Below are 13297 nucleotides of genomic sequence, written 5' to 3'. Positions count from 1 at the left end.
CCTCTCACCTCCCTGTATCGTCAGCATTACCTGGGCAGCACCCTCTGGTGTTTTCCCTCAGTTTCTCTAGAAACTTGCCTGAAGATTTGCCCCAAAATAGCCCACATGGACCCGTATGAGTAAAGAGGATCACTATGGAGTCTCTCTCCATCATTTCCTCCTCTTCCACTCAAGGCTTAGGCGTGGGCCACCTCCTGAACAGCTATCCCCACAGTCTCCTCCACCCGCTCTGCTATCACCCCGCCCTGCCATCACCCCGGCCTGGCCCTCTTTCCCTTTTGCCTCCCAGGGATGTGCCTGCTTCCTGTGAGGTCTGGCTAGGGTGCTTTCCTGACTGCCGCCCACATGATCGACTGTGGGCAGGCGTGCAGCCCAAAAGGCCATGCCTCAGCTTAGAAGCCCTTGGAATCTTGTCTTGTTGTGGTTGTAGGCCTCCAGTGTGTTGTCAGCTGTGGTGATGTGTGTCACAAGTAACTTCTTTTTTTTGAGACAGGGTCTGGCTCTGTTGCTTAGGCTGGAGTGCAGTGGTGCGATCACGTCTCACTGCAACCTCCACTTCCCTGCTCAAGCCATCTTCCAGCCTCAGCCTGCCAAGAAGCTGGGACCACAGGCATGGGCCATCACAGCTGGCTGATTTTTTGTGTTTTTTTTTTTTTTTTTGTAGAGATAAGGTTTTGCCATGTTGCCTAGGCTGGTCTCAACCTCCTGAGTTCAAAGCAGTCCACCCACCTTGGCTTCCCAAAGTGCTAGGATTACAGGCGTGAGCCACCACACCCAGCCACAAATAACTTCTTAGTAATAAAGTACTAGAATTTGTCAATGACTTTCTTTTTAAAATTTACATTTTAGATTCATTTGGATTGAAGGTTGACTCTCAACAGTGCCAGCTGCACTGTCATCCTGAAGTACTCCCGTGGAAGAGAACATGGTGGTGTTACTGTTGTACCAGTGATGACACAAGATCCCAGATCTCCCTGATGGGTCTGCGGGGATTGAAGATTGTGAAGCAATAGCCTAAGGTAAACAACCCCTTGCAAGACAGTATTTCTCAGTAGGTCAGCCTGGGGGCCCCCCAGGGATCCCTCCCCGCCTCGTGGCACCATACCCTGCTTTCCCCCTGGTCTAGTAATGAGCCCATTTCTAGGTTGTCATCTCATCCTGAGCCCCAAGTGCCAGCCAGGCAACTACTCTCTTCTATTCATATCTTGAATGCACAGTGCTGGCTCATAGTAGACATTTGATGACTTTCTATTAAATGATTGAGTGAATCAAGAGTATCTACAGAGTATAGCATTTATGATGAGACAAAGCTAATTGGGAAACAGAACAAGATTGGTGTCCTGGGGTAACTGGATAGGTCTTAAGATGAAGATTTTGGGGTGTGCTAGGTGCAGTGGCCCACACCTGTAATCCCAGTACTTTGGGAGGCTGAGGCAAGGGAATCGCTTGAGCCCAGGAGTTCAAGACCAGCTTGGGCAACATGGTGAAATCCTGTCTCTACAAAAAACACAAAAATTAGCTGGGTGTGGTGGTGCACATCTGTAGTCCCAGCTACTTGAGAGGCTGAGGTTGCGAGGATTACTTGAACCCAGGAGGCAGAGGTTGCAACAAGCTAGATCATGCCACTGCACTCCAGCCTGGGTGACAGAGCAAGACCCAGTCTAAAAAAAAAAAAGATTTTGGAGTGTGACCCTGTTCTGCAGACGGCCTGTGGAGGCCTGGATGTTCACACTCTGAGGTTGCAGTTTCCTTAGTCATGAAGTGTGAGTTCCTCCAGTGTGACATCTGAGAGCAGCTGTGGGCCCAGGACAGCAGCCTGTGTTTCCTTTGCAGCTTTACCTAGCCCCTCCACAATCGTCACCCTGCAGTAGGCCTTCAGTTCTTGGATTTATTGGTGGCTGAAAGTTATTTTGAGATGGGCTTGAAGCTGTTGCCACTTAACCCTTCTGAGGCTTTTCTGGCTGGAAGGAGCTCCTCTTTCTGTCCAGAGTCTTGCTTGAGCCTTCTTAGCCGTCTTGTTACCTGTTATACAGGCAGCCCTGCCATCTCTGGTGACTCTTTTTAAACATTACCCTGGTGAGTAATGTTTAACATCACTCATTGTAGATCTTTTTTATCTTTTTTTTTTTTTTTTTTTTTTTTTTTTTTTGAGTTTCAGTACCAGAAAGTCTTTATTCATTGTATCTTTCCAGGGAAAGGAGAAGGGAAGTGAAAAGGGTCAGCATGTGTGTTACAAAGTGATTAGGAAATGGGAAAGGAAGTACCCAGTACAGAAAAATCAGTCATCCAATAGATGCATCCCAGAGATGGAGTAACCAAAACCCAAGGGGCTTGGTCTCCTGCAGTTCAGGAATGAGGGGCCAGGGATTAGGGAAGGTACAGCCTTTCTACCCTCCCTCCCTGCCCCTAAATTCAAGATTTCACATAAAGCTTTGGTTTCTAGCATTAAACATGGGGTTACATTCATCTGTCTCCTTTTAAACAATCTTGAAGCCACTTTGACATAAGTTCTTGCACTGGGCCGGGTGTGGTGGCTCACCCCTATAATCCCAGCACTTTAGGAGGCCAAGGAAGGAAGATTATGTGAGCCCAGGAGTTGGAATCCAGCCTGGGCAACATAGTGAGAACTTGTCTCTACAAAAAAATAGAAAGAATCAGTCAGGCGTGTTGGTGTACACCTGTAGTTCCAGCTACTTGGGAGGCTGAGGTGGGAGGATTGCTTAAGCCTGGGAGGTTGAGGCTGCAGTGAGCCAAGATTGTGCCACTCCACTCCAGTCTGGGCGACAGAGCAAGACCTGGTCTCAAAAAAAAAAAAAAAAAAAAAAAAAAAAAAAAAGGTTTCTTGCTCCTACACAAAATTCCCAAGTGACTTGGATATATACTCATATTCCTTTGCCTGGTCTCCTGACCCCACTTCTATGTGGAAGCCCCTGGTCGCTTCTCCCTCCTTTGAGATTACAGATTAAGTAGGTTTGATCCATCCAAATAAAGCAGTATCTTAAGTGTTTGGGGTGAACCACATTGACTCAGGTTGGGAACAAGAGATGGAGGGTTCTTAATTTCTTCAGGTTGTTCACATACATCATTTAAGAGTTGCAGAGACAGCCCAAGAATTCAATATATGCGTGTGTGGGTATGTAGGTTTCCTTTTGGGGGAGGTGGATGGAGAACTAGGTAGGATAGAAGTCAAGTTTTTAGGGCAGAAGATCTGGTCCAAAATAGGAAATAGAGGAAGGGGAACACAAAGAAAGGATAGTTCAAGATCCCTACTTCAATACGAGGGTCCCCCAAACTCATGTTTTACATCCTTCTTGCCTGGTTCAGAACTTTCTGTAAAGATGCCTTGGCCATTTTTCTCTCAATACAAAAAAGTTTGTAAACAATAAAACCCCAAAAGAACATGGAGAAAGACCAACTTTCTCCATGTTTGTATATTTACACAAACTAGGCCACCTAGCAGTCACCAACTGCTACAAAGTCCAGACAAATACAGGAACTAGAGGGGGCAGCATCAGGGGAAAACAAACCCAGGATCAGATGTGCACCCCTGAACACGTTCTATCACACTTGTCCCATTTCAGCCTAGCAAGGGAGGTTCGTGGTGATCCTACAGGATGTAAATGAGTCCCCCTTTTCTCCTTAGTTACCGTGATACTGAATCAGCGCTGCAGCAGGGCAGGACGCCGGCTGTGCACACCACATGAAGAGGCCCTCCCTTACGGGGCTTCCTTGACCCAAGAATTTGGAAAAGTTAGAATTTTAGTCCTTGTTTCATATATCCTTCCCTGGACAGCACAGGAGGGGTTCAGGGGCACTGGTCTTAACATTTAGCCTTCCCAAGTCACGTTTTCTATGAATACACACACATACCCCCTGTTATGGATGGTAGGCCTAGCCCAATCCAGTGGAGGACGGATCTGGGGTATGAAGCAAGTCCCATGCCCTAGGATTAGGAAACCCTCACCTAACCTTGGTGTCCCTGGGTGTCTCAGCACCTTAGTCTAATTTTCAGTCTTCCAGTAGCCAGAGATCAAGTCTTGGGCAATCCAGTTGAACCCTAGTCTCCTATGAGACATTTTCAAGGTGGGGGAGTTTCAGGAGGACACTATGGCAGAAAAAGCAAGTCTCTGGCAAACATGTAGTTCAATAGGCTGGGTCCTCCATATAGTTGCTCTTCGTGGTTAGAAAAACAACCAGGAGTATTCCTGCTATGCAGGCCTGGAGCTTCTGCTGACTTATCCCTGAGGTTGCTCGGTACCTGAGAACAGTAGGGAGTGAGGGACCGAGATTAAAATAGACAGCAGCACAAACAACATTAAGGGGAATAAAAGCTAAGATGCACTGGAGATATCGGTAACACAGCCAGTGCTGTGGGCACCCGGGAGACAGGGACCGAGGTGCAGTATCCAAGGGAGCAAATCAGTCCCATCACACTGGCCCGGAGCTGGGTGGGGTGAGTGTGGGAGCCGCAGGTCTGCAGCAGCCCTCGGCCACCCTGTCCACCTGGGGTGAGTGTGGGAGCCGCAGGTCTGCAGCGGCCCTCGGCCACCCTGTCCACCTGGGGTGAGTGTGGGAGCCGCAGGTCTGCAGCAGCCCTCGGCCACCCTGTCTGCCTGTCTCCACCACCCATTGCTTGGGACAGTTCCCAGCACCCTGTCCCAAGAGTGGGCTGTGAGGAAACAAGATGTTAATAAAGCCCGGCTTGCCCATGAGGGACTTCCTCCCTCAGAAGGTAGTGGCTGTGGGTTGGGTCCATTATCTGGTCTCATGCTTGCTTAATCATTTCAGTCCAGCATGGGAAATATTATGATTACCTGTCCTTCTTAAAAAGGAAAACAACTTCCCTGTCCAGGCCACTTTTGAAAGCTGGAGGTTCTAGGGGTGGTGCCTCAGACAAAGCCGGTAGGCTTCTGAGCGATTTCCCCCAGCCACCCTGGTTTGCATTTGGATAGAGCTTGGTTGGAGTTCCTTTGCCTCCCTGCTTCCCACACCAAGAGGGTAGAAGGGCTGATGCTGGGAACCATGCTCTGGGTGCGAGGCCTGCCCCTGGAGGGAGCTGCAGAGGACTGGCAGCTGGAGGTGCTGGAGCAGGCCAGCCTGTGGCTGGGCCGTGGCTCCCTGCAGGCGGGCTTACTGGTATCGAGCGGCTGCCCCAGCCTGGAGCAGGTGGCCAAGGGCGAGGGCTATACCCATATCCATTGTTTCACCCACTGCCTTGACTCCCTGGTGAGAAACATTCTGTGTCACCATCACAGTGTCCAGATCATCCTGGGCACTGCCAAGGCCATCTGCAGCCATTTCTAAAGCTCTGTGGAGGCCCGGGGGCTCCTCACCCAGCTCCAGCGCCAGCACGCCCTCCCGGCCCGCCAGCCTCTTGAGGAGCTCTTGGTCCACTGGGTCTCGGCCTACCACCTGCCAGAGTGGCTGGTGGAGCAGCAGCAGCCCCTTCAAGAGTACAAGGGCAGGCACCAGCTGGGGAAGGCTGGTGTCGCCTTGTCGGCCACATTCTGGAGCCTGGCAGACAGCCTCAGCAAGCTCCTGCAGCCCTTCCAGATGGCGGTCCGCGAGGCCAGTGTGGTGCAGGCCTCTCTGAGCCAGGTGCTGCCCCAGCTGCGCTCCCTGCACATCTTCCTGAAGCAGGTTCACGGACACTTTCAGGAGCAGAGTGTTGGGGAGGCGGGCGCAGCCATCCAGCTGGCTAAGGGGTTGGCCCTGCAGCTCTGCACCGACTGTCAGCTCCTTCTACTGCGAGGAGTTTGTGCTGGCCACTTTGCTGGACCCTTGCTTCAAGGGCAAGATTGAGGCCATCCTTCCTGTGGGGGCTGACATTGACCACTGGAAGCAAGTCCTTGTGTACAAGGTGAAGGAGATTAGGGTGTCTGAATACTCTTTGACCGCCCCCAACCCCCAGCCCCCTGCAAAGCCCCAGGGGTCTGTGCATGGACCTCACCTGGGTAGCCAGGAGCTGCGGGGTGGAGGGAAAGAGCTGGGGGAGCCTCTGCAGAGCAGTGGCTGCTCTGGGGCCTTCCTGCTGGCCCAGAGGGAGAAGGGCTTGCTGGAGAGCGTGGGTCTGCTGGCTTCAGAGAGGAGTGGGGACTCGCTGTCCACCAAGAGCCACTGGGCCAGCATCATTGTCAAGACGTATCTGGGAGAATGAGACTGTGGGAGCCCAGGACGACCCCCTGGCTTCCTGGGAGAAGAAGGAAGAAGCCTGGCCACCTATCTGTCTTACCCCCGACAAGAGGCTTCTCTGAAAGCATGTTTGCCTCCCTGAACAGCCCCACCCTTGTAGAGCGAAACTCTTTTCTCAAGGTGGAGGCCATTGAGCATACTTGAAGACCAACCTGGAGCAGTTCCCCAACTACACCCCGCCTCCCCTCATCTGCTTTAGTGGTGACCTGGCCAAAGGGATACAGGCCCTACAGTCCACTCAGGGTGGGATGGCAGACATGGCAGGTGCCAGTGCTCACCCTGCCCGTGAACTCCTAGAGAGCCCCTGTCTGTAGTAGGTCAAAGCAGAGAGCCGGGTGTTGCATCCTGGGTGCCACATGCCCATGGCCAGAATCTTAAACCTATTTGGTAAGAAAGGGTCAGTTTCTCACTTGACAGATTGCCATATATTTTTTTTTTCTGGGAGATGTCATTTTCCATCTCCCCATTACTTTCTTTGTGTCTAGCAGTATGTGCCGAGAAGAGGCTTACTCTCTTCGTAGGTGACTGAATTTTGTACTACTCGGCTTTGTCCATGTGATGCTCTGTTAAAACATAGGTGGGTGTGAAGGTCCTTGAATACACCTTGTCTGTGTGGAGAAGTGGATACATGCCCTTAAGAGGCTTGCTTTCTCAAAAAGTGGCCAAGGATGTGGAGTGGGCGTGTGCTGGCAGGTAGGATATGTCCTCAGCTTCTTGGGGGCTGGGTAAGCTATTGCAGCACTTTCTGAGGCTTGCAGTGTAGGGAGAAGGAAATCCCAAGGTAGAATAGCCATTTCCAGAGTGCTCACATACCCCACACACCAGTCTTTTGGGGGGTATCAGAGTAGCCAGAGAACCCGACTGATGGGACTGACCAGCTAGCTAGGAGAGCTGAGATGCCAGTCCTCAAATGGTGTTCTTACCAATAGTCTATTTCCAGACTGCTGGAAACCTTGGGGTTTCTTCCTCCAGTGACAGCAGCCTCAGTAGCTTTTCTGGGCTCCCAGCGGCCGGCTGTACACCCCGCCCGCCATCACCCTTGCCCCTGCTTGTCGTGGACCACTTTTAAAGGGGAAGTTCCTTATTTGGAAGAGAGAAAGGATGTGTGTAGCACATACTCATCATGGATTGCTCAGAGTTCCTGTAGGGCAGAGCTGAGGGCCTGGGATCCAGGAACCAGTGGGATTGGACAGGAGAAGAAAGAAGGGGGTGGCCCGTCAACCCCACAAGACTTACATCCAGGTAGCCTAAGGGTTCCTGGTCACTGGGTAGGGTGGCTGCTGAGATGCAGGTTGGAAGAGGCAGGGGAAGGCTCCAGGCCTAACTTGCAGCGTGTCACTGGCCATGGAGGTGAAGGGACAGACTCTCCCCTTACTGGCTGGCAGCCCCAGGAACCTGTTCCCTTGCCTCTCCTAGATGGGTTGCCAGCCCTGTGTTTCACTGTGACCAATTCATTCTGACATTTGGGTATTACTGAAAATGTAAGGAAGCAGGAGAAATTAACTATACTCCTTTCATTCAGAGATAGCCTCTATCAATAGTTTGACATTTTCCCCTCTTTTACATTGAGATCATACCCTAGGTACTGTTTAGTATGTGATATTTTCATTTTCACAGTATAATAACTGCACCTGTTAAATAAAGTTTTGTAAACATTTTTAATGACTGGAATAGTATGATTTGAATTAAAGTCTGGCCTCCAGATTGCTTAGATCACTCCACTGCCTGTAGCACTACGTGTGGAAGTGGAGTGATGGGGACACATTCACAGGTGATAGGAGGCCGGGTTTGTCTTGGGGAGGGGTCTTACCACTGTCCCTGGCTCTGATGCCATTGCATCTGGATAGGAGGGGCAGGGCTTGCTGGACCTCTCCCTGCAGTGTCCTGCACCTCACTCTCAGGATCCTGACTCACATGTCGGAGCGCAGAGGATCCGGGAATGTGATGCATCCTCAGGTTGCCTTAGGCGGCGTGCGTGTCTGTGCTTCCGTCCTTGAGCAGTCGGAACTGTTCTTGGAAGTGGCATCGTGGCTCTGCTGTGTGGCATCACTGAGCGGGCTCATGTTCCGGGAGAGGACTGGTGAGGCAGCGAGGCTCGGGAGAAGAATGTGAGAAGATTGGGTGGGGGTGAAAGGAAAAGGGTGAGAGAGCTTGATGGCACCAAACCAGGGGGCTTGGGCTCTAGAACCTTCACTTTCATCGAGGGGCAGTTTTGTCCCCCAGTGGACATTGACAATGTCTGGAGGTGTTTTTAGTTGTTCCAAGTGGGGTAAGGGGAGTGGTTCTGTTGGTGTCTAGTGGACAAAGGCCAGGGATGCTGCTCAGCACCCTTCAGTGCACAGGACAGCCTCCACAACCAAGGCTTAGCCTGCCCAGATGGCAGTAATGCCAGGGTTGGGAACCCCTCTTCTAGAGCGTTAGAGCCTCCAGTCCACCCCAGCCTGCTCTGGGTTGAAGCATTCCTCCCCCTAGACTTAGCTTTGCCCTTTGCGCATCATTTCCCAGGTAGAAGACACTCACCAAGGCCTGGGACCGTCTTCCCTGGTTCTCAGTCAACCTCCCTCAAAGGGCCCAAGTGCCATCCTTGTCACCAGTCCTCTTTCCAGACTCTCTTGCTGGGCCAGGAGGTCTCTGTTCCCTTCATTTCCATAGTTAGGAAAAGGACGGCTCCCACTGGAGGAGTGCTGAACCTGGTGGACGTGCGGGAAGCCATCCTCCTTATGTCTGCGGGCATCCTGATGTTAGTTGGGGCTGCACAGGTGGGCACCAGCTGGTTCTCGGTCTTACTGGGCTACCTGTTTGCAGTGTGCAGGTGATGGACCAGAAACACAGCAGAGGTCACTGATCCCCAAGAGAATGAGGGTTTTGCACAACCCATCACCAAGACCCAGGCGGCCTGCATCGTGGTGAGGGCAGGACGGGGCCACACTGGTGCAGGGCTGTGTGTTGGAGGGCAGCAGGGAAGGGCTGATTTCTGTCCCAGTGGGGTCTTTCTGCTCCGTTTCCTCTTCTGTAAACCATGTTCCTGGTGTGAGCATGCACAGTTGCCTGCCTCTGTCTGCCTGCATCTTTGGTCTCTCCCTTTGCTGAGCCATCATCTCCATCTAAAAAGCCACTGACCCAGTTCCTCAGGGCATTCCCTTAACCTCTGCAGTCCCACTCTGGCCTCACCTGTGCCCAGGACTGCTCATCCAGTGGCTGTCTCCCCAGCTTCATCTCATCTGAGTCCAGTGGGGCATCCTAGCCGTGTTGGTCTCACTCCTTAAAAGCCTTCCGTGTTCTCCTCCCTCTGGCTGCTTGGCAGAATCCTTCACAGACTCATTCATTCAGCCTCATAGGTTAGCCTCCACCTCCGCTGCTTGTTGTGTACAGGACATCTTCCACATTCACTCCTGAAATAGTGGGTGGGTGGGAGGGGTGCCTGCTCCTGGAGAGAGGCCTGTGGGTTCTTAGAGAGCTCTGTGTCCCCAGCATGGTTGGCCCTGTGCACTGCATGCCTGCCTTGATGCCAGCTGCCATCTCCCTGCTGATGGTGCCTGGATCCCTCCAGCCTGGAGCTCCAGCTGCCTCCTGAGCCCCATGCCACACTCACTCAAGCTGAGTGCTGTGTAGCTGGATGTCTTCTTGTCTCCAGCCTGTCCCACCTGTATTTCACATGCCTGAGAAGGGAGCCCCAGTCCAGGTGGGGTGGCTCATGCCTGTAATCCCAACACTTTGGGAGGCTGAGGCAGGTGGGATCACCTGAGGTTGGGAGTTCGAGACCAGCCTGGCCAACATGGTGTCCCAGCTTGGTCTTCAGGTCTTGCCCCATCTTTACTAAAAATACAAAATTTAGCCAGGCATGGTGGTACATGCCTGTAATCCCATCTACTTGGGAGACTGAGGCAGGAGAATCACTTGAACCCGGGAAGCAGAGGTTGCAGTGAGCTGAGATCACGCCATTGCACCACTGCACTCCAGCCACGGCAACAAGAGTGAAACTCTGTCTCAAAAAAAAAAAAAAAAAAAGGAGCCCTTTGCATACAGTCACCCAGGCAGATTCCCCAGTTGTCCTAGACTCTTTCTCCTCCTCCCCATTGCTTCCTGCCCTCCTTAGGGCCTGTATCTTTTGTTTTCATAGCAGACAGGTTTCTAGTACCTGGTTCTCCTCCTGCACCCCCCATCTTAGGGACCAGAGCAGCTTTAATCAAATGCAAAGTTGATTGCATCACTCCCTGTTTACAAACCCCAAAAGATTCCATTCCCATGGAGGGAATCCACACTTCTTGGCAGATGCTTCCAGTTCCTTTTGGAAAGAAATGAGGTATAGATAAAAGAGAATGAACTGGAGTGTTGCAGACTAGAAGGGAGCTAGATAAGGAAATGGGGGCCATAAGCACAAGGACTCCCCTTCCCAGACGGGGTGGAGAGGACAAAAGGATGGCAAGACTGTTTACATCCTCGCTAGCTCCCTGGTTGGGAACATAGTAAATATCTTTGTTGATGGTGTGGGAGGAGCTAAGTGGACCAGGCTCTGGGCCTGGTTTCCTTGGAGAGGGGAAAATGAAAAGTGTTGATGGGTAAACTCAGACTCGGGAGTCGCCGACACCCTGCATCAGATCTGCAGGGCAGGCATCACCCCGCCGGCCTGGGTGAGACTCCTGGGACTGGACCTGGCCAAAGTCTGCCAGGTTGGGAAAGCTGCGCTTGGAAGAGGTCTGTTATTTTCCTTCCTGCTTAAATCTTGCGGTCCCTCCACCAGGCCACCCCTGCTTTGTGCCACAGTCATGCACTGGCACCTGGACTCACCTGGTCCTGCAGCCCCTGGCAATTTGATGTGCCCATCCTGGCTTTCTGGAGCCACCCTCCCCTCCCACCAAGACAGCCTGCCCTTTGGGAAATTTATGTTGTATTTGCAGCTGGCACCATGCTGTCTGGCACATATACCAGTGCTGTTCCATTGATCTGTCCAGCGGAGGCCAGAGTAAAAGAGCTAGCTTTGGCGGGCAGTGAAGTGGTAGGAGCAAGGGTGTGGGACCTAGCCGGGCCACTTACCCCAGCCTTCCCTGACCCTTCGCTACCTTGACCTCAGTTTCCTCCTTTAGGACTAAAGGCCAACTTCTTATGCTCTACAGCTCCAACCAGAGGCACCAGTTGACCCATATAATCTGGAAACAAGTTTGAATTTATTGCTATTAGAAAGAATTGCAGTAATACTGACTGAATCAAACAAGGCACATGTGCTCTCATTTGCATTGCATATATATTGATTATCCCAGAAAGAAAACAAACTGGTGATGGTGGTTACCTGTTCAAACATAACGGCTTAAAGTACACCCCCAAATTAATAGGGATGGATCGTGAGTGGTTACTGAAAAAGTAAAATAATGATGTTTTGCCCCTAGTTTGGATTTAACAGAAAGAACTGGTAATATTGGGCCTGAATCCATCCAGCATGGCCCTAAGCAGCCGGGGCCAGTCTGGGCTGCTCCCATTGGGTTGGGCCTGCACCCCATCCCTGTCACTCAGATGGTTTTTGTGGGCTGTGTCCCAGCTTGGTCTTCAGGTCTTGCCTGGCCGAGATTGTTGGTTTTCATGGTAAAAGCAGGGTCAGACTCCCTGCCGTCACCTGCTGCATAAGACACAGAAAGTGCTGCCTGCTGACTGACTGTCTCTCCTCAGGGACTGGCTGGCTTCGTGCAGGGAATTGGAACCAGGCCTCCTGGCACTGGCCTGGGGAGAGCGGAAGGTGCCTGCTTTGGGGCAAGCACCAGCTGACCCCCAGTGGAACCCCGTGACAGTCCTGCCAGGGCCCAGGCCATCCCAGCCGACTTCCACCTCATGGAGCCTCCAGGGGAGAAGCCGGGAGAGGCTGGCGGGCTGCAAATCACGCCCCAGCTGCTGAAGTTGCGCACAGGCGAGTTCTCCCTGGAGTCCATCCTGCTGCTGAAGCTGCGTTGCTTGGGACTGGCCGACCTGGGCTGCCTGGGAGAGTGCCTGGGCCTGGAGTGGCTGGACCTATCAGGCAACGCGCTCACCCACCTGGGCCCGCTGGCCTCCTTGCGCCAGCTGGCCGTGCTCAATGTCTCCAACAATCAGCTGACGGGCCTGGAGCCGCTGGCCACCTGTGAGAACTTGCAGAGTCTCAATGCCGCAGGCAACCTACTGGCCACCCCGGGCCAGCTGCAGTGTCTGGCTGGGCTACCGTGCCTGGAGTACCTGCGGCTCCGAGACCCTTTGGCCCGGCTCAGCAACCCGCTCTGTGCCAGCCCCTCCTACCGGGCTGCAGTCCGGGAGCTGCTGCCTGGCCTGAAAGTCATCGATGGTGAGCGTGTGATTGGGCGCGGTAGTGAGTTCTACCAGCTGTGCCGAGACCTGGACAGCTCCTTGCGTCCCAGCTCCAGTCCCGGCCCCAGAGCCACCGAGGCCCAGCCCTGGGTGGAGCCAGGCTACTGGGAGTCCTGGCCCAGCCGGAGCAGCTCCATCCTGGAGGAGGCCTGCCGGCAGTTCCAGGACACACTGCAGGAGTGCTGGGACCTGGAACGCCAGGCCAGCGACAGCCTGGCCCAGGCGGAGCAGGCACTCAGCTCTGCGGGCCCCACCTCTTCCTTCGTCTTCTGAACGTGGCCCATGGCCCAGGACAGCCTGGCGGGTGGCCTCTCTGCCCCCACACTCGTCTTGGTTGCTTCACCCTGGTTACTGGCCCTGCGTGCTGGGCCATTGCTTTATCCCTATCCTGAGAGCAGCCCCTCCCCATGATCCCTCCACATGCTGCAAGGAGGCACTGAAGGGCCTTGAGCAGGTGTAAAGGCTCTCACCACCCGTGAGCCTGTGTCCGCAGCTGCTACCACTCCGGGTTGCTCCAGCCTGCGACTTGGTGGAAGGAATTACTTCCTCCGGAGGCTACAGGCGAGAAAGGTAGGGCTGGGCCAGCCTCTCCTCCCAGCTGTTGGGAGAGAGTTGGCAGGCTGAGTGGCCCAGAGCACTCCTGGAAGCAGAAGCGGGACTCCCCTGCCTTGCAAATGTGCCTCTCCAGACTGCTACTGTACTCCTTCCCGCCCCGCCCTGGCACCTTCTCTGCCCTTTCTCGTCCACACATCTATTAAATGCTTCTGTTTCATTTGCA

At 53.2% G+C, this 13297-nt stretch overlaps 2 protein-coding genes and 1 pseudogene across 5 annotated transcripts in view; all 3 read left to right on the top strand.

The window, feature by feature from the left end:
* The window catches only part of ZNF775 (zinc finger protein 775), a 153796-nt gene that overhangs the window by 83527 nt on the left and 56972 nt on the right, over positions 1 to 13297 (top strand). The gene's annotated exons all lie outside the window — the stretch shown is intronic.
* The window catches only part of LRRC61 (leucine rich repeat containing 61), a 15256-nt gene extending 1959 nt beyond the window's left edge, over positions 1 to 13297 (top strand). For 2 of the 3 annotated variants that reach the window (XM_050785920.1, XM_050785922.1), the window contains 2 exons: positions 850 to 1019; positions 11854 to 13297. In XM_050785920.1, coding sequence (XP_050641877.1) covers positions 12013 to 12792 — 780 coding nt within the window. In that variant the 5' untranslated portion in view covers positions 850 to 1019; positions 11854 to 12012 and the 3' untranslated portion in view covers positions 12793 to 13297. The remainder of the gene's footprint in view (positions 1 to 849; positions 1020 to 11853) is intronic. The other variant, XM_050785921.1, reaches the window with a different exon arrangement.
* On the top strand, positions 4496 to 7850 carry LOC126951626 (putative protein ZBED10P; annotated as a pseudogene). The gene has a single exon (XR_007724561.1). The product of XR_007724561.1 is annotated as a putative protein ZBED10P (transcript).

Source organism: Macaca thibetana, chromosome 3 (genome assembly GCF_024542745.1).
Source record: "Macaca thibetana thibetana isolate TM-01 chromosome 3, ASM2454274v1, whole genome shotgun sequence".
NCBI classification, from domain to species: domain Eukaryota; kingdom Metazoa; phylum Chordata; class Mammalia; order Primates; family Cercopithecidae; genus Macaca; species Macaca thibetana.
The sequence above is the reverse complement of the archived record's forward strand: the minus strand, read 5'-3'. Positions and strand labels throughout refer to the sequence as shown.